A 22,846-nucleotide genomic window follows, 5' to 3' on the forward strand; every position below is an offset into this window, starting at 1 on the left:
TATACACTCTACACCTATATAGTCATATGTCAGTTGCACGGAATTAACCTGGTATTTCAAGACCAACATCAATTGGATTGGACAGGATTGGGTCGCAATTTGAATCCATGCAGTATCGCAGTGTGGTCCCAAAAAAAAAGAGATGGAAAAGGAAGATTGTTACCATGATTGCCTACACACAGAAAAAACAAAGATGATAACAGGAAAACACATTAAGTACATTAATCGTCTAATCACATACAATGTGATTTACTTTCCTTAGCATATAACTCAACTATATCTTCTAGATCTTGACATATACAGCACCGATAAACCAAGAAAAAACCAAAACCGACCTTCCTCATATCCTGTCCGTATCTACTTATGAATATATATAGTGTATGGTGAATAGATCACACCGACTGTCCTTCCTCATTATGACACGTGCATAGCTAATCTTCTAATGACCGGTACGTTCAACCAAGCAGGAACGTCTATCGAAATCCGGCACAACCCCAAAATCATCAGCATGACCCCACTATTGTTCAGTCAGAAATGCGCTTACAAGTTTCCAACCCAGCTATCTCTCTAGGAGGAGGTAATTGGTATGGTCCCACTTCATCCGTCTCAGGAGTCAACAGTAGATGATCCGATTTATCATCAGGTTTCACCCTCGCCGCGACAGCTTTGAGGATCTCGTTGGAGATGGGAGCTTCATAATCTGCATTATGGTATTGAGAGATGAGTTTTTGGATTTGAGAAGGTGAGAGGATCCAGCAGACGTCAAAGAGGATTTCAATATCGCCCATAGTTGCCTATAACAATGACAAAAGGAAATTAGCATTGTTCGATCAGAACAAAGATGTGATCCAATAAGATCCTCTAAAGTTAGATTCTTGGGCATGTGTGGTGACATTCCGACTCACCTTCTTCAATTGTAACAACTTGGTAGCTTGCATGAGATGTTCAAGTTGCAGTAACCCTTCAGGCATTTCATGCGATTTACACCATTCTGCGCAACACCGTCAGTTGGTCCAATTGCTTATATCCGCGACATTTGCAACTCACCTTCAATCCTGGTGATGTTATATTGAATTTGCATTGCTAATTTCCCACTCAAAAATCAGTATCGCCATATCACCTCGCGTCAGAGAAATTTCACTCACCTCTCTTCCACGAACAGAAGTTCCTTCTCATTATCAAATCATTGAACGCAATTTGACCTATCAGCTTCAACAACTCCGTTACGACCTGTTGCATTACACTCTCCTCCATGTAATAGCTCTTGAGGCATTTCCAAACTTTGTTCAACAGATTTAAGATATCATCCATTGTGGCTGTGGGTTGGGCGTTGGATCCCATGCCAGATAACATCCTAGAGAACATCTTACCAGTTCCATCAGCAGTGATGAAACCTGGTAAAGATTGAGATTCGATCAAAGCCGGTATGACCATCTTGGTCAATTTCTTTTTGATCTCCAACATTGTCGAGAAATAAATGTTATATTCTAAAGAATCCAAATCATGTTTCACTATTCCAATCAGACGTTCATAGGTCTCAAAATCGATATTGGAATTATCGGCAGAATCGAATCCTGGTCCATATCCTTGGGCGGCATCTTGTTCGGCGACACAGATGAACGATAGGATCTCTTGAACATTGGATAACCAGAATACACCGGGCATGATGATGTCTTCACCTTTGAATGACTACAGACATACAAGACACAATGTCAGCGGCACATCTCCCTTAGCATTGACATGATGAACTGAGTATTAGGCACTCACGATTACATGCTGCTGAATAGCTTGCATCACATTCGCCAAGAACCTTTCACTCTCCGTTATCATACCCTGTTTCCACATTTCGTTGCTTATCAGACTGATCAAGTGAGCTGGGAAAATCACCTCCTTGGCTGAAGGAGTATTATGCAGAGATGGTTGAGGGATTTTCAATTGATATATCAGACCTTGTAACACATCTTCATCCAATGGTGCTTCGTCTTCCAACAACCTGATCATTTCGTCCGAAGCGTTGTCTAGCACCGTGGGTAATGGTAATCCGGATGAATCTCTTGGTCTTACTGGTCCATTAGGTGGGAACATGACAGATACAGCTCGAGGGTTACTAGCATTGTTCTTCTTGAACGAAGTGATCTCGTCAGATAAGTTTCGAACATGGTTGGAAGGTCCAGTACCGGTCGTCGAATGTCTTCTGTTCCTTCGTCTGGACGAAGACGGTTGCCGTTCAGAGTTCACTCCTAATTCCTGGAGTGCCCTCAAGCCATGAGGTTGAGTAGGTGATGTAGGTGGTTCTCTCTGCCTTTCATTCTTCGTCAAAGCATTCAGAGTATTATGTCGGGAGATCTGTTCTTTCGTCGAAGCTAATTCAGCTCTAAGACCAGCAATAGTATTCTGATCTTCAATGTTCTTAGCTGCCGCAGTATCAATAGTGAATTGTTTTTCCTCCATCTCAGCAGCTTGAGCAGATAATTCAGCTGTAAGTCGGTTGATCTCCTTCTCCTGCTCGGCGACTCTCTCAGCAGTTTCTTTCAATTGAGCATCCGTTTCAGCTTTAGCAGCTAACGCTTCTTCGAATTGACTAAGAGGTACTGTAGGTTTAGCTAATTCAGCTTCATGACCTTTGGCTTTGGTGGCAATCTCATCATGTTTGCTTTGCCATGACTCAATCTGTCGTTCAAGCGTTTTGATCTTGCTGGACAATTCTTTGTTATCGGCAATTCGCTTTTGGAGGTTTTGGGTGAGCTCGACAACCTTGTTTTCAAGTTGATAGGATATTTCCTTGAATTTGCTAGCTGATTTAGCTTCCGCTTTAAGACCTCGAAGTTCTCGTACAGCAAGTTTTCGTCGCCATTGGGATTGCAGAACGACGACTTGGCGTATCTGAGCGAGATATTTTCGACGAACGGCTCTGTGCGAATGATGATACGTGAGTCAAATGGCTATCATTTAGCATGCGATATCAACTTACAGACCCCGGAAGAGCGATTGGAGTTTGAGGACAGCCGATGATGTCCTTTCCTCGAGTGCTCTCTTTCTAGCTTGATGACCTCGGACGACTAGCAGAAAAAGTCAGCATCGAGACCACGTTCTGTTGATGAGATGATTGGTTCCCTGAATATAGGAAAAGACGTGTGAAGTGTAAGAGGGCAGAATCAACATACCGGCCTGAATTTTGATAACAGCATTCCTGATCTCCGTGTAACTTTTCCTCGCCAAATACCCTCTCGCAATTTTCTGTATCTTTATCGCAGCAGAGTCTTTCTTCTTCTGTTCTACGAATCTTCTAGCTAGTATACCTCTATACCAAGATTGGATCTTGATCGTCGAGATTCGAAGGGTTTGATAATGTTTATAGGCAATTCTCCGCCTGACATTCTTCTGGACTAGTGTAACCAATTCGTTCAATCGCTGAGTTCTGACAGATTCAAGGAATGCCAACATTCCCGCTCGGAAGAAGATTTTGGTGAGACCCATTTGATACTTGTCTTCATCTTTAAGCGTCTTTTGGAGGATGAGCGAACAGAGTCCTTTGTAATCTGTGTTGGAGGACCATTCTTTAGATGAAACGAGCATGTAGTACCTGTAATTGGTTGAACAAAATCGGTCAGTCAGCTTTGTTCATGCTGCACTGAGAGCATGGAAGAAGACAACAAGAGAATTCCCCACCCACCTCTCGGCGAATTCCTCAAATGTCCATCTGGATGGATAACCGGCACAACTGATCCTGATGGTTTCCAAAACACCACAGGCTCTCAATTGCGCCAGTACTTGTTGGGGTTCCAATTCCCATGCTTTCTTCACTTCATTAGGCTTGATACATCTGATGTAATGGACGTTGGTGTTATTGATAGTATCCATCAAGCTGATCAAGGAATGTTTGAAGATGGATCCTAGTGTAGGTTTCCTGGTGGCTGCTCCGACTCTCTTGGCTGGACCTGGTCCAGCCGAAGCAGCAGTCTTCGTTTGTTCGCCATTAGGTTTCGCTGTGTTTGCCGCTGTCAACGCTGCGTCCAACACCTCGCGGAGGAATTCATTTGAGGAGTTTTGCAGTAATGCCAGATGTTCATCTGGTACGGTATCCCTGTTCTTATCGATGAATCCATCAACGTCATATGTGACATCATGGGCATAATGAGTGATGGTGAAAGCATTCTGATTGAATCGAGGTTTCTTGAACACTTCTTTCTGTTCAGGTTTGGTGAGTTGTTGATGAAGCTTGTTGGCGAATGACGCATCGGCTCCGGCAGGTAATCTAGATTCTTCATCGAGTAGGGTAAGAATACCCATCTTGCCTTCGATGACATCTATACAAGCTTGGTTATCGGCAAACTCAATGAAAGTCCAATTAATCTCTTCTCGCACGTATTCTTCTTGTTCAAGCTAAAGACAACATCCAATTAGTAGCTGTTCGAAGCCAAATTCACAGCTCCACTTACCTTGAATACATGAGCGTTGAATTCTTGTTGCAATTTCTCGTTTGCCCAATTGATACAGAATTGCTCGAAGGAGTTCTAAGGATTTCATCAGCCAAGTTCCAGCAGATGCAAGTATACAAAACAAGCTTACCTTCTTGAAGTGCTCGAAACCGTACTGTCAAAGCAGGATTAGTTGTTAGATCATGGAGGATTTTCACTAATCATCCAACTCACGATATCGAGAACACCGATGAATTTGGTAGCCTTCTTAGCACCTTCACCTCCTTCGCCTAACAAACTCTCGTTGACGACCCCGACCAACCACTATACAAGCAAATCCATCAGCTATAGAACATGGTGTATTGCACGGAGAAGGTGGACAGTCTGAACTTACATCGAACAGACAAGAGTAAATGAACTTTGCTACCGAATCCCTCACCACCATAGCCTGAGCTGATCCAAGATTCGTAACGATCTTCTCCGACCTGGTAATAAGCTGTTTCTTCACGGTCCATTTCTTGAAATCCGCTATTGGCAATCCAAGTAAATTAGTAGCGAGGGATAGAGCAGTATCGTCATCGGACAGAACAGCGTCCGTTCTAGCCTGGGTGATCTTGATATTACCGATATGCAGTAAAGCAGCTAACAATCTGAAGATATGCCATTGTTTCTCTACAGAGATTCCAACGGTTGATAAAGCATTTTGAGTCTCCCTAAATTCTTTGGAATCATCCACTCCAGGTATAGGCGTAGAAGTGGGTCCTCCGCCTGCCATATAAGCGAAATCGGATGGATTGGACGACAAAGACAGATCTTTTCTTTCTTTTGAGGGAGCTCCAGCTAGAAGCTGATAGAATATGTGATAATTCCTCTCCGATTCTGGTTGGTACACTAATCGTGATCTTTCAAGAAGGTAGGTACGTATTCTTGCTCCAACGATATCATGACTTTGGTCGAATAGGATCTGTGAACGTCGCGAAAGTTGTCAGTAATGTTCCAGTCAAATAGGACACGTTGGGATCACCCCTTCATCTTTAGAATTGTCTCTATCTCCCATTCCTGTGTCTGGGATCGTTGCCTCGAGAACAGAATAAATCTGGCACTCACCTCAATGTATTTACCGAACCTCGAAGAGTTATCATTCCTTGTAGTCTTCGCATTACCAAACGCTTCCATAATAGGATTCGAAGCCAAAATCTGTTTCTCAACTTCACTCATGCCATCGTCATCTCCACCGATCTCTCTACGTCTTCCACCTGAATTTTCTGATTTGGTCGGATCATCCACCGAGGCGAAATATCGCAAGATGAATTTGGCTGATACGGTTTTACCTGCTCCACTGTTGGGTGTAAGGTATCGTATATCAGCGAACGGTCCAATTTTTCATGGCATGACCAGTCGAATGATGAAGTAGTAGGAGTTGTTTAAGAATCGAGCTTCACTCACCTTTCTCCACTGACCACAATGGTCTGATCTCCTGCACCTGTAGGATCCGTTCCACCTTTCCCAGAACCACGTCTCATACAATCCAAAGCTTCTTCGGCGATAGCGAATAAGTGCGGTTCGAGCTCTCCCTTCTTCCTACCAGAATAAGCTTGGATGATCTCAGGGCCATCTAGAGCGAGAGAGAGATCAGCTGGCATTCTTATGACGGTTCGGGCCTAAAATCGCAGCTTACAGATAGCTAGAGGACTGAAAGGGTTCAGAGCGACCTAGACATGTCATTCCTGTCAGCTGTTGACCGAGGGTTCTGTCCTGGTGAGGCAACTGACCAGTACAATACCAGAGTAGGTGTATGGTAGATGTCTGCTATATCTCGTTGCGATGGCATGAAGGACTAATAAATCATGATCAGTACCGCGACAGCTGTAGTGGGGAATTGTGTGCTCACCTGAAGGTTCATTCAAGTTACTCAAACTAGCCAGATCTTCTGAGCTCTCCAATAACGGTGGATTCCTCAACGGTGGTAACTGATCTTGACCTGGAGGTGGTGTTGAAGGTTGTATATTACCTGATGCAGCATCCGCGCTGGCAGCTTGAATGACAGAGTATGGGAACTTGAGTGTTTTCGTCGTATTGGCGTCTGCCTCATACGTTATCACCATAGTACATTCCGACGAAGATGCCTCGTCAGAGGGTAGCGTCAAGGAGGATACCGTCCCTGCTACCCAGCCTGTATGGGGGTCAGGTAGCCATACTCTCGTCCCTTTTGTATATATCGATGATGACATCTTGCTTGGGTATATATGCTAGGTATGTTGTGAATGGAAAGGGAGCGTTATATGATGACCCGACGATGGTAATTGAGTCGGTGGAGTGTGTTGATTGGGCGAGAAAAGGGAATAAGATGAATGTGATGAATAGGTAACAGAAATCGTGTCCGTGCGTTAAGTTGTATGAGGTGTGAGTTGATCGACAACTCGGGTGCTGCTATTGAGTAGCGACTATGTGCGCTGTCCTTCGAGAGAGTGAGTGTGAGTAGCGATGGTGATGGTGATGAGGTGGAGATGACTACCACTAAGCCCAGGAGCCGATGGAAGGGATGTCAAATGCGATGTATAGAGATGTTTTATGGGTAGTGAAGAGAGTAAGTGTGTATCAAACACAGCTGAAACGGAGCTGCACTAGACAAAAAGACGCGACTGGACTAGACGGACGCGTGGCATCGGTACCAAAGCAAAAGGTGGGAAAGAGGGAGGACGGAGTCCTGTTGTTCTCCTGTATAGGGATAAATGCCACATCACCCACTGAGTGATCGATGAGTGTCATTGTTTATCTCGGGACCTTGTATACCTCGGCTATCACACTCGACTAGACCGAGTAGATATCATGTCCATCTCCTCGACATGATCAGACTGTTGCATATCAACTCCGTTATCTGTCACTCTAACCCACCATGACATCTTCAGCCTCACCAGATAGCTTCCAATTGTCCCTAGACCAGGTGATATCCCACATTCTGCACCGTCAACAAACACTAGACACGCTCCCCACTCTCCCATCTCCAACTTCTATCCAATCGACTCTCTCTAGTTTGCCTACCTCACTACCGGAAAAAGGTCTCGGTACTTCAGATACTACTTCATATTTGATAGAAGAACTATTGCCAGGTATACTCCAAGCTCAGAACGGACCTCGTTACTATGGATTTGTAGTGGGAGGGACAACTCCCGCTGCTCATCTAGCTGATATACTATCTACAAGCTATGATGAGAATGTCCAGGTGAATCTGCATCAGCAGACTGCTTCTACGGCCATTGAGCAGAGAGCATTGGAGCTGGTTTTGGATCTACTGAATGTTAAAAGAGATACTTTTCAGGGTAGGACGATTACGACGGGAGCTACGGCTAGTAACATCTTGGGATTGGGTGAGTCCAGCTCAGACATTTACGGGATAGACACCGGTCTCTCCTTTCCCTCAGTATACTCATACTCACTTATACTCGTTTAACATGAAATACAGACGCGCTGATAAACCACACTCTTCCCAGCCTGTGCAAGGGATCATCTCCTGTCACGATCCCCTCACCTACCCCCCGGATATTCATGGGCGAGGGATGGACCACCTTCCTCACCTACGCTCCCTTCACCGCCGATTGTGATCTTATCGATACATCCTCATTTCTCTATATCAAAAGCCGCGTCCCTAGTGGGGCTGGGAGGCGGACCCAGAGTCATCCAGACTATGCCTTCGGATCCAGAGGACGAATTGACTTTCGACCTGGAGGCTCTTGAAGGAAGGCTGAAAGCTGAGAAAGAGATTGGTAGAGGAGTAATCGTTTGTTATGGCTTGGGCGAAGTGAATACGGGTGGTTTCGGTAAAGGTTTGGATAGAGTTGCGGAGCTTTCGAGGGAGAATGGAGCTTGGCTCCATGTCGATGGGGGTGAGTGACGTTGTTCGCATGTGGTCGTTGTTGAAGCGATCATGCTGATCATTGTTCGATATCAGCTTTTGGTGGATTCGCAGGATTGATGCCTGAGTTATCAGAGTACACTAAGCATATGGATGAGGCGGATAGTCTAACACTTGATGGTAATTCATCTTTTTGGGTTACCTATGATCTTGGCTAAATCGTCCATCCGTCATTGGGATATTTGCTGATTTGAATTCGCTCTGTATGATACAGGTCACAAATGGCTAAACGTGAGCGATTTTTCGAACTTATCTCTCATGAGTAGGCACGATGCATACTGATACTTTCATGATGATAGGTACCGTACGATTGTGGCTTGTTCTATACCCGCCACGTATCCTCGCTTACCAACGTATTCCAACCACCCTCGGCTTCCGCACCAGCCTACCTAGCTTCCAACCCTACTCTCGCCACTACTCCAGCTTCAAACGATCAAGATATTCCTGAAGGTACAGTCTTACCCGCCGATGTTCCCAGTCCATTATTTGTGAATATCGAAAACTCGAGGAGGTTTAGGGCCTTGCCATTGCTGGCTAGTTTACTGAGTTTGGGTAAAGAAGGTTATAAAGGTGAGTAAGACGAATCAGATCTCAACTATCCTCATAACACAAGGGAAAATGCTTGATTGACAATCATCATCACGTGTAGATATAATTACAAGAAACATCCGATTCGCCCGCTCTATTGCGCAATATATCGATCAATCAACATACTATAACCTCCTCAACCCATCTCCCTCTTACCTCTCTTCGAAGGATGGTGAAACTCCCATCATACCATCAAACATCGTGTTATTCTGCCCTACAGCAGAATCACCTTTCTCACCATCCGATCCCTCGTCTTCAGTGAAGTTAACGAAGGCTATAAATGATACCAGGAAATTATACGTCTCGTCTACCTCCTGGAGGGGTCAAGGTGCGGTCAGGATGGCGATTAGCAATTACTTAACTGAGGAAGGGAGGGATTTGAAGATTGTCTTGGATGTGTTAGAAAAGATTGGAAAGGGGGAGAGTGTGGTTTTTACGGAATGATATTCATCTGACTGCGTTGGCATAGAAGACATAAAATATATGGTATGATCCGACTTGCTCGGCTATTGAGCTTTGCGATAGATACGATACATATAATGCATCGATAGAATCCGCAACACAGTACACAGTATACACTAGATTTTTGGAAGTATGGTGGGATCCTTTCATAGTTTCTCATCGACTGACGTACTGACTGGAACAGCTTGTGATACGAGGTTCTCTCTTTTCTGGGATCATGTTCTGACTTTTGAATATAGGAACGAATTTCGAAAATCATATGGTCCGATCCGAGACATCGAATCCGTATCATGGTTCGAGGATGATTCAACGAAGTTCCGATGTCTTTATCAACGACACATTGTTTTATCACGGCGTTTTGAAATCGCGTTGGGCTCGTCGTCCGATTTTTGACCTTTTTGATATTTGAAATTGTACAGCATGTATCAGAAAGGATATATCCAGTACCTTTGACTTGCAGACGTCTGTGAAAAGCTTAGCTTAGGCTCCTTTTCTTGCTTTCGATGTCAACCGGCCAACATCGAGGATAAAGGTTGCGTGGGTGTAGGATTCGTCGCATCGCTGAGTCTCAATCTTGGATTCAAGCGAGAACAAGATTACCTTCAGTGCTCAAGAAGTCTCTCTTTTAGGTACACCTCGTCTCCCAAAAATGTAAACATATATATTAATATATTTGCTGTCAAAACAAGCCTTTCAGCAATTATCAATACTGCAATATTCTCAGATATAAATAGTATATAGTATTCTCAAAATGAGTACCGGTCAAAGCATGAACAATGATGGATTCTATCATGAAGATGGAATTTGCGATTGGAGTACTTCGAGGGGTCAACCACCTTCGTTGAGTGATAAGGATATACATCGTGAGTGGTGTTTTTTTCTCTACACTGTAAGGGTGAGATTAGGAGGATAAAAAAAGATTATGCTGCATTTATACGATTCATCTTTTTGTGAATAGACATTGACTGACCTGACATTTCATGTAATTTAGATGCTATGCTTGGAGCTCAGCTGTACACTAGTATCTCCCGAAACACCACCTTGTCCAAAAGAGAAAGAAACGCAGATAGGGATTTACTCCAGACATTTAAGAATCGTAATTACGTGAATTCCAGTGGTTCAACGGCCGCAGAAGTGTATGGGCGGTTAGAAGTTAAATACGGTTTGGGTCCTCCTGAGCCAGATACCAAACTTGATGTTGACACAGTCGGTATAGGACGCAGTTCTGAAGAGACTGAATATCCTCGACCTGGTATGGTGCAAAGAAGAGTATCGGACATTGAGTTTACGAGTGGCTCACAGATCGCTCCCCACTATGCATCTTCGACCATGGCAAGTAATGCAAGACGATCTTCTGTAGGTAGTGCAAGTCCTTCAAGTCCTTCCAGTCCTAGATTCTCATTCTCCGCCAGTACAGGATCTTCACCATCCAGTCCTAGAGCACGAAGATATTCTTTCATCTTTTCTGGTGTTACTTCCGGAACGGATGGACTGGGTATCACGGGACTTGATACTGCTTTGGAAGAGTCGCCTGACGAAGCGTAAAAGTAAGGCTCCATGATCAACCGTAAAAGGTTACAGGTAAAATCCCAAAAAAAAGCTGCGAATTTTGATGTGCGAATTTTGATGGAATTACACACGTCTAAGTTTCTGTCATTGCGTATACATATGATTTTGGAAAAAAGAATGCATGCTCTGTCTTATCAGGGCAATATCTTGAAGTAGCTCACTGAAGCTCTTTCCAGACAGGTTTCTGCTCTTGTAGAAGGATTGGATTCCGCTCAACGCGGTGGTGAATCTTCAGCTTACAGTCAGATCCTTTAGGAGAAGCGAAAGCTTCACCATAGCCACTGTGGAATTCACATCGAACAATTCTTCGTTTGCGCTCTACATCCGATGACTTTGAAGGATCAGGCTCCAGGAAAGCAAGAAGGAAGAGGCTCCCGAAGTGATAGGATATGGAGATGTAATCTGTCTTTCCATTCTCCCTAAAACGGGCTGGCGAATCGTCTCATTTCCTAACCGGGTTTCCGAAATATAAATAAAGACTTATTTCTTCGGGATGAAACCTGATAATCACTACCCGTACGTAATGGTGACTACGGGTAAACGTCAAAATATCAAGGAAACAGACATCTGAAATGTCCATAACTTCCAGCAGTGAGTAATTTAATCACATTATACCGCGATAAAATGCAGAACAGGCGATATGGTCGAAAAGAACTGACATATGTGTAGGTAATTCACGCCATGTGTCTAATCTCACTAACGGTACTGAAGCGGAAAAACGCTCTACGCCATCATCTTCCACGTCGAGGAGAAGAAGAACAACTCCGCTTGAGCGAGTGGTAGCCAATGGAGATGACGATCTTGGATTCGCTAAGAGGTCATTCTCAATTCTCCGAGGCACTAGTCATTCAGATACGACCTCAAATGCTAATCATAACAGTGGTACCGACCGTTCAAGGAATAATAGTCTCCACTCCCAATAGACGAAGGCTCGGAATGGGCAAGAGGACCGAGGACCTTACGGTATAGAAGTGATTGATATGCCATGATCTTGTATCATGGACACTTCCTCTACGGAGTGATTCTATATGCATTTTCCGACGTTTCCAACGCTTTCTTCTACAGTATACAGGGTATCCAACACTCACCAATCTTTCATCTACGGCCATAGAACCCAGAAAACATCGCATCCCGTTAGATCTGCGCAATTAACCTGGGTGTCGCTCGGTTAGTACCAACGTGGGTGACCAGTTGGGAATCCCGGGTGCTGTAGTTTTTGCATTTCTCAGCGGATGATCCTCGTTCGCTCATCATCCATCATCAGGTGCTCTTCCTTCGTCCTGCGTTGAACATGCATGCATTGTTCAGCACGTGGTAGCTGGTAAGCCACATACATATGAATTATAGTGACCATTGCAACCATTGCATCTACTCGTAAGTGATGGTGATCTCATGCCACACGCGTCCCGTCACACGCCACTGACAGTGTAGCATGGTTGAGTCATTCAGGGGTGGCTGAACAGAACGCGTCTTATTTCAACTGTTACCCTGAACATCTCATGTCTCGATCATCATTTCATGCTTCATCTTCCTTCAAAGGTCATCTTCATCTTCCTTGACTTCCTTGTAAATCGTACATATATCTTTGTCATACCGTCTTCTTGTCATCTTCATAGCATATACATACAAGAGAAGGCAGAAGGAAGGATGTTGTTGAACGAGCTCGTCAAATCAGGTCCATTGGCCAAGATCTGGTTGTCTGCCCATCAGGAGAAGAAGTTGAGTAAAGCTCAAGCGTTAGGTGTGGACGTAGGGGAAAGTGTCGGTGAGTAATAGTTGATCTCTGCCTGTTCACAACTCATAGTCGAGCTGACACTTCGAATGCTCGACTGTAGATGCTATTTTGACTCAAGATGCCGCTCAACCACTTCGATCGTCTGGACCGTTGATGTTGGGTGTGGTGAGGATCTATTCGCGTAAGGTTGGATACCTGTTTGATGATTGTAAAGAAGCCAGAGAACGTATATCACTTGTGCGTATACTACGTCTCACCACAACCTCACCATCCATCGCGATGTTGACTCCCATTCTGCTGTGATAGGCCTTCCGACCTGGTATAGTAGATTTACCCGAAGATCAAGTACGAGCGTCCAAAAATGCCATTACTTTCCCAGATGTGCGAAACGAATTTGATTTCTTAGATTGGACTTGGACAGGTCCATCGTTCACCCTTCCCGAAACCACCTCAGCAGCAGAAGCGCCAATCAACTTACCTCGTTCTCGTGAATTCGGTGCATACAACTTCGGTCGACCAGCTGCACCTTCCATTTACGGTGGATCAACTGCCGCGTCCAGAGCTTCTCAAGATCTAGGTGAAAGTGCTCTCGACTCGAATGATTTCTCAGGGGTAGACCTAGGGTTGAACTTGGAAGGAGAAGGAGATATAACGATGGAAGCTGGAAGAGATGTGATGACTCCCATGTCTAGGTATAGTAGGGAACGAAGTTTGGGCGCAAAGCAACGAGGAGCGAGCAGAGAATCAGTAGGATTAGGTAGTATACAAGGTGGTGGTATTGGTGGGATCGAACCGGTCGATCTTGGCTTAGATTTTGAGAATTTGGATCAACCATTGCCGTTACCTGAATTGGAAGTTCCAGAGGGTGATAGAACAAGGAGAGAGAGTAAGTCTGCTGTTTCTGAACGGTGAACTTCTGCACAAATATTAACCGGGGTTGATTCGATTTATTGTAGCATCTGCTCTATCGACTCCACCTCCTCTTTCTCCACCATCCATTCCAGCCGATATTGCGGCTCAAATTGCTGCTGTCCCTCAGGCAGCCCCCAAAGTTAAGAAGCAGAGACTCATGCAAGCCGATGCCGAACTTGAACTTCCCGATGAACAACGAGACCTATCAGCTATACTAGGCGAAGAACGATATATCCCTTCTGATCCCGATGCTGCCAGACTTCAAGAGATTATGGCCGATCCTTCGTCCCACTTCTTACCTATCATCAGGATCGGTGGGGAAAATATGATTTTCGCTGGACCTCAGGGATTAGCACCTGAATTAGCTGAATTATTCACCTTCCCTTCCAACGTTCTTCGGCGAAGTAGAGGTACAGAGGAAGAAGGTGAGCGAGCATCCAAGAGACCTAGAATAGAAGGAGAAGAGGAGGAAGATATCGAAAATGTAAGAAGGGTTGAGAGGGGGAGTGAAGTCCCATTTGAGATGCCTTCAGGGTACGGAATGGAAGGTATGGGAGGTGACGATTCGTTCGCATTTCAACCTGAAAACTTACCGTATGAAGAACCGCTCCTTACTACACCTCGTGCGGGACGTGTCTTACCGAGAGAAAGAGAACCTTCCATCGCATACTCTAGAGCAGAATCGATAGCTAGGGAAATACAGTATGGCGGAGAAGCTGGAGAGTTCACTTTATCGATGTTTGATTCTCGAACTTCTGCTGCAGCAAGAGAAGAATTCTCACAATTGAGTCAAAGTCAATTATCGACTCCTACCAAATCGAGTGAGAAGACGACCGCGAGTGGGTTCTCGAAGAATACCAGTATGGCTATGGGATTATTGAGGAAGGAGTTGGATGCCATTGACGAGGAAGATAAGGTGGTCTCGTTCGAACAGTTGGCCGATAAGGTGAGTTTCATCTCAATGAAGATCTTACATTGCAATATGCTGACTTTCTGGATTTTGGTGATTCAGTCCACCAAACGAGCAGCTTCTTCATTCTTCTTTGAACTTTTGGTTTTGGGTACTCGAGATTGTGTCAAATTGGAACAACGGACTCCGTACCAAGATATCAAAGTCCGAGGTAAAGATAAACTCTGGCCTGAAGGTGAAGGTGTGGAGACTGTCGGCGTAACCGCTTAGGGAATGGGAAGAAGGAAGAGCAAGTGGGTAGTTTCAGTTGGTTCTTGTACATTGGAGAATGGAAAAGGGTAAAAGACAAAGATTCTTGCTTCTTACTGCCTTCTCTGCCCTTTGCCGGTCAAAGAGATACCTCTTATTTCATATGTGTGTTATAATTATGTCGTGGTTTTATGTTATATATTGTAGGGTTACTTGCTTTGACTGTTGATTCATTTCTATTACATTTTACATATATCTATCCATACTCATAGGGGTTTGTGAATGAAATGATTCAAATGATGATAATGCGCGAATGATGTACATGCAAATTATGTGACATGATCAGTTGCTTCCTAATCCTACGAAGATATCTCGACTCTAGCTTGATACGAGGCGATGTATTATCTCTATTCCCTTCATCGAGATGCCCAAATGCATGCTTATGTCAACAGAATGTATCGTATTAATGCTTGTCAATCCACTATCAATTCACCTGATCTATCGCTATACTGTCGTTCTAAGGGTATACAAATATCGATCCAGTTCAATCCCTCTCTCTATCCCACATGACCTGTTCATCATCAACCACTGATCCATCACTATTCCAAGGCAGCCTCCCACTAAAGCTCGTACCGTATACATCCCTATAATCATCCAGCGAATCAAGTTCTTTATGATCCTGTAAAGGGGGACACCATTCGAACAATTCAATTAATTGAGGATTGGATATATGGTAAGGATGATATTTTATATATGGATTTCGTAAGAGTTTCTTAGTTGATAAAGGAGGATGACAACCTGTTGGAGAATTCAAAAATGGTTTGAAACCGAATTTCAACTCTCCTGCATAATGTTTAGATAAATCGGGTAGGTCATCGTTGATCCCTATGTAGGTGAAGTTGGAGAGGGGGAATGAAAGTGCCGAACGATGGAGATTTGTAAATCTGTCATCAAGTATCATCAACAGAGGCATCATCAGCATCTCTTGTTTCGTGCATCATATATGTAGTGGTGTTGACGATAACCCACCGACGCTCTTTCATTCCATATCCCACAACGGTGATCCTCCTAGGATACCTGTCGGTAACCTCCTTGAACCTCGCTATGGAAAACAACAAATTCTCATAACTGTCCAAAGCGTGCTCTTCGGTCGCTGCTCGGAGGTTCAACGATAATGGGGCTTTTGATTCTCCTTGTTCGGCTGGTATGGAAGTGGAAGGTAAGAGTTCGAGAGCATGGGCGAGGTTGTGGTACGAAAGAGCTTCCGGAAGTGGTGGGGAAGGTGGGACACGAGTTGCTCCGCTGTGTTATCGCCATGATCATATTCAAACAGTCAAAATGGGCACAGTCAGCTACTTGTGTTGAAGCGGATATGAATATAGTAGGCATTGATATGATCGATCTTTTGTGGTCTTCATTAAGAACTTGATGGGATGATGACAAAAGAATCAACCACTCACCCAGAAAACACCAGTAGAGCTTTGTTATCCTTCTTCAGCTCCTCCACGCCCCTCTGAATGTGTTTCACATACGTCCTGACACTCCCACCTTTCTGCATAGGTTCTAGTATCCAATCATCATTCTCATTCACTTTACTCGCATCGTGTCCTAACCAGATAGCATGTCCGGGAACCATTATCAGATGGTCTAAGTCGTTATACCGTGAATCACGTTCTATGGTAGTTTCTATCGAGAGGGGTATACCGGATCTCAACTGCGAGAGAGTAGCCAGATCGTCCCATCCTTTACTGATCACTTTACCATTCCTGAGCCTAGAGGAGCTCGTTGAGCTGAATGTGCTTGATGGAGTTATGAGAAGGTAATTCAAATTGAGGATCAATGATCCTGATAAGGAAAATAGCAGTAAGAATACCGCCAAGTTGGTCAGACGAGTACGTGATCGTAGTGTCTGTAGTATCTGCTGAGAAGAGGATAGGTTATGATTGTGATTTGCTGGAAGGGATGGGAAATACGTTCGATTGCGCTTGGACGTTGAGGAGGGGAGAGGTAACATTTCGTGAGGCTTCTTCGTATTCGGGATGGACTGTATACCCCAGCCAAATCACTCAGACCGAGGGTATCGGATTATCCTGCTCCTCTTCGTGTCTAAGTAAGTTGCAGGATTAATGAAACTATACAAAGAGTTGATGATCTGATTATGTTGAATGAGGCTGAATGAAAAGGAATAACAAACTGAGATGTCTGTACGTTGATTTCGGTCAATTCCAATTCACGTTGAACCCATCCCCGAATTACGAGAGTCGTCAATCCCATGTCCATCTTCACATTCTCATGTTCATTCCTTTCATAATCCCTCATACCCCATCCAACATGAACTCATAGACAATGCTATCACCCGCTCAAGTACCCCTCCCATCGTCACCATCATCTACAACCGCATCTCGACGATCATCCTCCTCGGCCCCCTTTCATCCTTCACCTCTCTCTTCACCGTATACAGCCTTCCGGCCTCGACTGGATCGTAATCCCACTTCTCTAACCATCCGTCAGGAGGTAATTGATCCCTTTAAGGAAGGATCAATCATCAGTGTCAATCAGCCTGTAGGGTCGATATCGATCAGTCCGAATAGTCGAGATGTCTGTCTAGCTTCAAGGAAAGGTCTGTATATTTTGGATTTGGTAAATCTAAATAATGCACCGAGGTTTATACCGCAGGGTGGGACTTGGCAGATCGCAGAGTGAGTAACTTCTCAAACTGCATGTTATACCCATGGCCTGATGTGGACCCTCTGCTGAGAATTCTCTTTGGATTTCTGTGGGGACTTGCTAACTAATCTTGCGACACAGCGTCCAATGGTCCCCTCATCCCTCAACATCCAACCTAATCCTCTCCACCTCATCACAGAAACTGCTCGTATGGGATTTAGGTGCCCAGAAATCCTTAAAGAAGAGTATCGACGCGCATGCTCGAGCAATTACTGATATCAATTGGCATGCTCTCAATCCGAACCTCATGGCGACCGTGTCGATGGATGCGGGAATACGAGGATGGGATTTAAGGTGTTGGGATAGACCGTTCATGCGTCTTTGTGCGTGGGGAGCGGCAGGTACTCAGGTCAAGTGGAACAGAAGGAACGAGTTTATATTGGCTACGGCTCATAACAACTTGGTGCAGATTTGGGATAATAGAGTAAGTGTACTGTCCACGACAGGTCATGAAGGATCACTGATAACTGTGGATTGTCGAGTAGAAAGGTTCGGTACCGCTCACTACTATCAATGCGCATGGGTCTAAGATATATGGTATTGATTGGGATAGAAGGGATAGGGAGAAATTGGTTACTTGTTCACTTGGTGGGTTTTAATTTACCACAGTGAGCTCATAGTACGCTGACAGCTCTGTCCGTCACAAATCATTAGACAAAACAATCAAATTCTGGACCGTACCCGAACTAGGATCATCTTCATCAAGCATCATCGACTCTGATCCATTGACAAATGTCAACCCACCCGATAAACCCACTTCGATCATCACCACTTCCTATCCCGTCTGGCGGGCACGTAATCTACCCTTCGGTCGAGGTGTCCTGTCCTTGCCACAAAGAGGAGAACAGGCCCTTGAGCTATTTGCGCCTGATGATGATTCGCCAGTAGAGCGCTTTGAGGGTCATGAGAACGTCGTGAAAGATTTCGTGTGGCGTGTACGAGGAGGGGACAACGCTTCGTTCGATGATAGGGATTTCCAACTTATCACATGGGGCAAAGATCGTACTTTGCGTATATGGCCGGTCGAACGTGGTATAATGGAGAAAGTAGGATATCGATATGGTAGTACAATCGATATGTTGGTTTCAAGAAGGGGAGCAGCAGATATAACTTATACTGTTGACCCTTCAGCTTCTGAAGATGTGGAAGATAATGTAAAGTTACCACCACCAGTTGTCAATCCAAGTAATATAACCAGACAGAAGTTAACTCAGAATCAAAATAAAGTGAATGAAGCTGGTATGACGAGAGGTGGAAATAAAGTAAGAGGAATGGACCAATTGGAATGGTTAACGAAAGTTGTAAAGACCGCTCCATCACCTGAAGCGTCAACTGTGCCAAGTAGAATTGGATCGGTCAGTAGGAATCCAAGTAGGAGTAGAGGTCAGAGTGTAGAAGGTACGAGGAACGAATGGATAACGTTGAAAGATGAATTGGTCTTGTTGAATAAACTGTTCCCTAGACCTAAAATCAATTTTGAAAAGGTAAGATATAATATCCACCTTGACTTATAAAACTCCTGTCAGTTGGCTGATCTAGAGATCGACTCCTCAGATCGATCTGGCTCAACGTAGATTGACAATGTCGATGCAAGGACCATGGGCGAATGGCGATAGAATGGCTTTCATCAGGATCCATTGGTCTTTCCCGCCAAACTACCCTTTCGGACCTGAAATACCTACTTTCGAATTGGAACGAAATCCCACCGTATCACCTATCACGAGACAGATCATCGTCACTACCATCCAGGAAAGACGAGCGCATAATAGGCAATGTCTGATATCCACGACTGGCTTCTTACTTGGTTCACACGAAAGAATTGGAAGAAGGTTGATTGACGAGGAAAGTGATTCCGAGAGTGAAAAGGGCGTGGAGAATCAGAGATTGGGTAATGTCCCGATGTTGATACGAACTTGTGGTGCTACTTTCGGGCCTAATGGTAAGTCTTATCTCTGCCCATGCAATATGGTACATCAAACGTCAAACGCTAAATGGTGTTTGCCTTATCCAATCCAATAGGCCAATTAGTCTGTTTCTTCCCTAAACAAGTTATTTTACCGCGGACACGAATAACCTCCAGATCACCATCCATCACTCGAGATATCAATCCTTCACCGATGATCAAAGCTATCACTGCCTTGGCGAGATTACAAAATCCCCACAAAAGGAATTCAGTAAGGTATAAACCGCGCTTGAGAAAGTTCGAGAATGTCGCTCCAACACAGGTCCAAGCTGGATCGACGATGACGATACATGACGTTTCGTACTATTCTCAACTCCATGCTGGACTGGCTAAAGTTTACAGTACCACCTCTGTCGAGAACAATCTCCGACATGCTCTTGATGCTAAGAAACTTGATCATGCTGAAGTGTGGTCGACTCTCAGAGGGGTGTTATCTGATCCTCCTCCACCGGCTTACTCGGCTCTACCACCTCCTATGGCTAAGGTGGGTGATATAAGGAGGCAAAGATATGACTGGGAGAAATCGATGGTGAGAAAGAAGAAAGTAGTTGATCAGATGTAAGTCGACCATCGCTGCCTTCAGCTTCAATAAAGGATGTTTCCTAAGATTCCAAAAACGAATAAAGCTGAATGATCATTACACACAGGTTCACGATACTACTCGCCGAAAGGAATTTCCAACTTCTGGCCTTGGTATCTTGCATACTGCTCAACCACGAAAGGACAACATATATCCCTCCACCAGCAGAGACTGTAATCAGTCGTAGTCCAGAACAAGACTATTTCACCTTACCTCGATTCACCCATTCTCATATAACCCCCACTCGACAACGCACGGCCGGTGGAGGTGGTTCACTACCACATAGCCCAACTACCAATTCGAGTTTCAGAAATTCAGGTTGGTCTCAGATGCTAAATCCTTCTGCGATATCTCTAAGGGGAGCTTTAACTCCTAAAGAAAGGAGCTCATTTTCGGATTTGCCTTTCTCAAAAAACCAAAGCCAGATCCAAACTCCGGGTAGTTACAGTTACGAAGATGTTTCTTCACCTACTGGAGGTGTGTTCATACCTACACCTGCATCTGGGTCGGGTATAGTAGCTGTAGGAGGTACGAAGAAAGTGGAGAGTCCTCGACTAAAAGATAAAGACAAGGAAAATGCCAGTGGAATTGTTAGACCCAAAATGGCACCGTCCATCTCGGCATCTGCTTCTCCACCTATCATCACACCTCTCAAAAGCTCTGGTACAGAAAGATCGTATACTAGTGAAACGAACACGAACAAACACAAGGTATCTTTTGGGTCTGCTTCGCCGCTAGCTAAGGGGTCGATGACGAGAGCGGGGACTGCTCCGCCACCTTCAACAGGACATCATACGAGTGGCTATAATACGCCTGCTGGATATGATGCACAGACCCCGAATGGATCGACGGGAGGAGCTCCAGGGAAGAGGATGATTACAGGATGTGCGATAAGGTTGGATTTCCCAGGGGATGATAGGTGAGTCAGATCTGCATATATCGACGATCCCGTTCAGCATGTCCTATGAGTTTTCCGAGTATGACCCCCTTTAGGTGTAACTTGTGAAATCGGCTGATATGTGAATATACGAATTTAGTCCACCACTTTCCCTCCTCTCGGAAGATATCAGACCCCAATGCGAACTTTGGAAGCTCTCCTATGCTGATTTCTTACTACGTATGAACTTGCTTGAAGTCCGAACCGAATTGATGAATTACCAATTCACGAAAGCCACCGATTTGTGGAGTGTTAGTAAAGCTGCAAGTGGAGTTAAGGTGTTAGAAGAGAAACGGAAAACCGGTTCTATCAGTTTGGATGATAACGGATTACATTCCCATGCTCAAGGTGGGTCTAATTTATCCTCTTTCATGTTATCAGACAGATTGGCTGACTTCGACTATGACCTTGTTGATAGTTTGTATATCGTGTTCGGGTCATATAGAAGGGAGTTGTCCGAGTTGTAACAAACAGCCCAAGAAGGCATTGTGTTCCTACTGTAGATTACCTATAAAAGGTGAGTCTTTTGGATTTCTGTTCTTAGAATGAAAAGTGCAATCGTTGACTGTCGACAATTGTCTTGTTTACCAGGCCTATCAATGGGATGTTCCATCTGCGCACACAAACTACATTCCAAATGCTTTAAACTCTACTTCCTCTCACCCATCACGACACCCATGACATGTCCTTCATGTTCATGTTCATGCCTTGCTCATAGAGGTATATCCACACCTTATTATTCGATATTCATAAATACCAAACCCTCGCCATCCATCACCAGAGGATTCGCAAGAGGCAATATTATCACACCTGTTTCACCTCCTTCCCTCAATACTTCCGAAGGAGGAAGAGGGAGAGTAACGTATGCTAGTCTAGCCAAATTGGGAAGTATAAGAGAAGGTCTGGGTATAACCAGTACTCATACAAATACGAACACCAACAGCAATGCGACTTTGAGTATGGATCGGTCAACGTCGAACTCAGGCATTGGACTAGGAGGCGCATTAGGCTTAAGTCCCGAAGGTGACGATACCGCTGGACAAGGACAGGGGAAAGATGGACAGAAGAATGAGGGATTGTTGGCGAGAGCCAGATGGGGCGATGGAGGTTTACTGCATTGGAAAGGTCATGGATAGCTGTGAGAGAAGAAGTGTAATTGTATTTTTGGTTGTAAATTGTATGAATATGGTGGTGTTGGAGGATATGAGACAGGTTCAAACGAGTCCATAAGTTACCACTAGCTCTTTGTGTTCGGAGGTGATGAGGAACCAAACTGCGATATTCCACCCACCATAAGATTATCATCCTATTATTTCCCACCCTCGAGCATATGCCTTGCCCCTCCTCTACCAATCTGCAAGTAAGCAATGCCTCTGATTTTCATGTTCGGGATCCGACTTCATATTGTTCACGTTTCACGCACGGATGGCTCACCTGTCCTCTCCGGTAATCGGCAATCGGAGTAAGCCGGTTCCTATAATTATCTCTGCTCAAAGCTGAAACGAAGCTGAAAAAGATTTCCCATTGTTCAGAGTAAGCAGATGAAACTCAAGACAATAGGAGCGAGAGCATACTGCTGTCGAATTTCCTGTATATTCCCATCGTAGGCTAGATGACTGCTCTGGGTGGTGGAAGAAGGTCCAAGGAGCTGTTTGAGGATCTGTTTGTTTGTATGATCGTTATTGTCTGTTGGGACGCACAGACCTAAAGCTTACATATAGAGTTCATCAGCGTCTTTTCTGAACCCAGTGAGGTCAGAGATGAGGCAGAGGAGCAAAGTGCAAAGCCTAAGAGAAGTAACATATGGTGTTATAGCTACAGGATGTGCTCATGCGCAAGCCATAAATGTATATATATATATATATCATCTGACACCAATTCCA

General features: G+C 44.6%; 7 protein-coding genes and 1 non-coding gene across 8 annotated transcripts; 6 read left to right on the forward strand and 2 right to left on the reverse strand.

Annotated features, from left to right (window-relative positions):
* Positions 1–414: 414 nt before the first annotated feature.
* On the reverse strand, positions 415–6,649 carry L199_007167 (uncharacterized protein; the record flags this gene model as incomplete). Its single annotated transcript, XM_064892864.1, has 18 exons — positions 415–473; positions 545–794; positions 906–991; positions 1,048–1,083; positions 1,146–1,689; positions 1,768–2,911; positions 2,972–3,059; positions 3,165–3,583; positions 3,674–4,383; positions 4,440–4,514; positions 4,570–4,593; positions 4,653–4,742; positions 4,813–5,382; positions 5,526–5,757; positions 5,865–6,033; positions 6,097–6,130; positions 6,191–6,255; positions 6,310–6,649. The coding sequence occupies 18 exons, from the start codon at positions 6,647–6,649 to the stop codon at positions 415–417; spliced, it is 4,935 nt and encodes a 1,644-aa protein (XP_064748936.1).
* A 665-nt stretch (positions 6,650–7,314) lies between these two features.
* Positions 7,315–9,363, forward strand: L199_007168 (uncharacterized protein; the record flags this gene model as incomplete). Its single annotated transcript, XM_064892865.1, has 6 exons — positions 7,315–7,786; positions 7,910–8,302; positions 8,368–8,451; positions 8,546–8,562; positions 8,631–8,901; positions 8,981–9,363. 6 exons carry the CDS (start codon positions 7,315–7,317, stop codon positions 9,361–9,363), a joined length of 1,620 nt encoding a protein of 539 aa, XP_064748937.1.
* A 769-nt stretch (positions 9,364–10,132) lies between these two features.
* L199_007169 (uncharacterized protein) lies at positions 10,133–10,926 on the forward strand (the record flags this gene model as incomplete). The annotated part of the gene is made up of 2 exons (XM_064892866.1): positions 10,133–10,244; positions 10,373–10,926. The coding sequence occupies 2 exons, from the start codon at positions 10,133–10,135 to the stop codon at positions 10,924–10,926; spliced, it is 666 nt and encodes a 221-aa protein (XP_064748938.1).
* Positions 10,927–11,522: 596 nt separating this feature from the next.
* L199_007170 (uncharacterized protein) lies at positions 11,523–11,873 on the forward strand (the record flags this gene model as incomplete). The annotated part of the gene is made up of 2 exons (XM_064892867.1): positions 11,523–11,541; positions 11,620–11,873. 2 exons carry the CDS (start codon positions 11,523–11,525, stop codon positions 11,871–11,873), a joined length of 273 nt encoding a protein of 90 aa, XP_064748939.1.
* Positions 11,874–12,050: 177 nt separating this feature from the next.
* L199_007171 lies at positions 12,051–12,165 on the forward strand. Its single transcript, XR_010449971.1, has one exon. It is a non-coding gene; the product is annotated as a 5S ribosomal RNA (ribosomal RNA).
* A 432-nt stretch (positions 12,166–12,597) lies between these two features.
* L199_007172 (uncharacterized protein) lies at positions 12,598–14,777 on the forward strand (the record flags this gene model as incomplete). The annotated part of the gene is made up of 5 exons (XM_064892868.1): positions 12,598–12,715; positions 12,786–12,922; positions 12,992–13,571; positions 13,642–14,543; positions 14,610–14,777. 5 exons carry the CDS (start codon positions 12,598–12,600, stop codon positions 14,775–14,777), a joined length of 1,905 nt encoding a protein of 634 aa, XP_064748940.1.
* Positions 14,778–15,300: 523 nt separating this feature from the next.
* Positions 15,301–16,770, reverse strand: L199_007173 (uncharacterized protein; the record flags this gene model as incomplete). The annotated part of the gene is made up of 3 exons (XM_064892869.1): positions 15,301–15,700; positions 15,786–16,058; positions 16,217–16,770. The coding sequence occupies 3 exons, from the start codon at positions 16,768–16,770 to the stop codon at positions 15,301–15,303; spliced, it is 1,227 nt and encodes a 408-aa protein (XP_064748941.1).
* Positions 16,771–17,102: 332 nt separating this feature from the next.
* L199_007174 (uncharacterized protein) lies at positions 17,103–22,099 on the forward strand (the record flags this gene model as incomplete). Its single annotated transcript, XM_064892870.1, has 10 exons — positions 17,103–17,455; positions 17,565–17,907; positions 17,969–18,071; positions 18,138–18,967; positions 19,038–19,422; positions 19,503–20,004; positions 20,094–20,945; positions 21,064–21,311; positions 21,382–21,480; positions 21,555–22,099. The coding sequence occupies 10 exons, from the start codon at positions 17,103–17,105 to the stop codon at positions 22,097–22,099; spliced, it is 4,260 nt and encodes a 1,419-aa protein (XP_064748942.1).
* Positions 22,100–22,846: the final 747 nt, after the last annotated feature.

This window comes from Kwoniella botswanensis, chromosome 2 (assembly GCF_036426115.1).
Source record: "Kwoniella botswanensis chromosome 2, complete sequence".
Classification (NCBI taxonomy): Eukaryota; Fungi; Basidiomycota; class Tremellomycetes; order Tremellales; family Cryptococcaceae; genus Kwoniella; species Kwoniella botswanensis.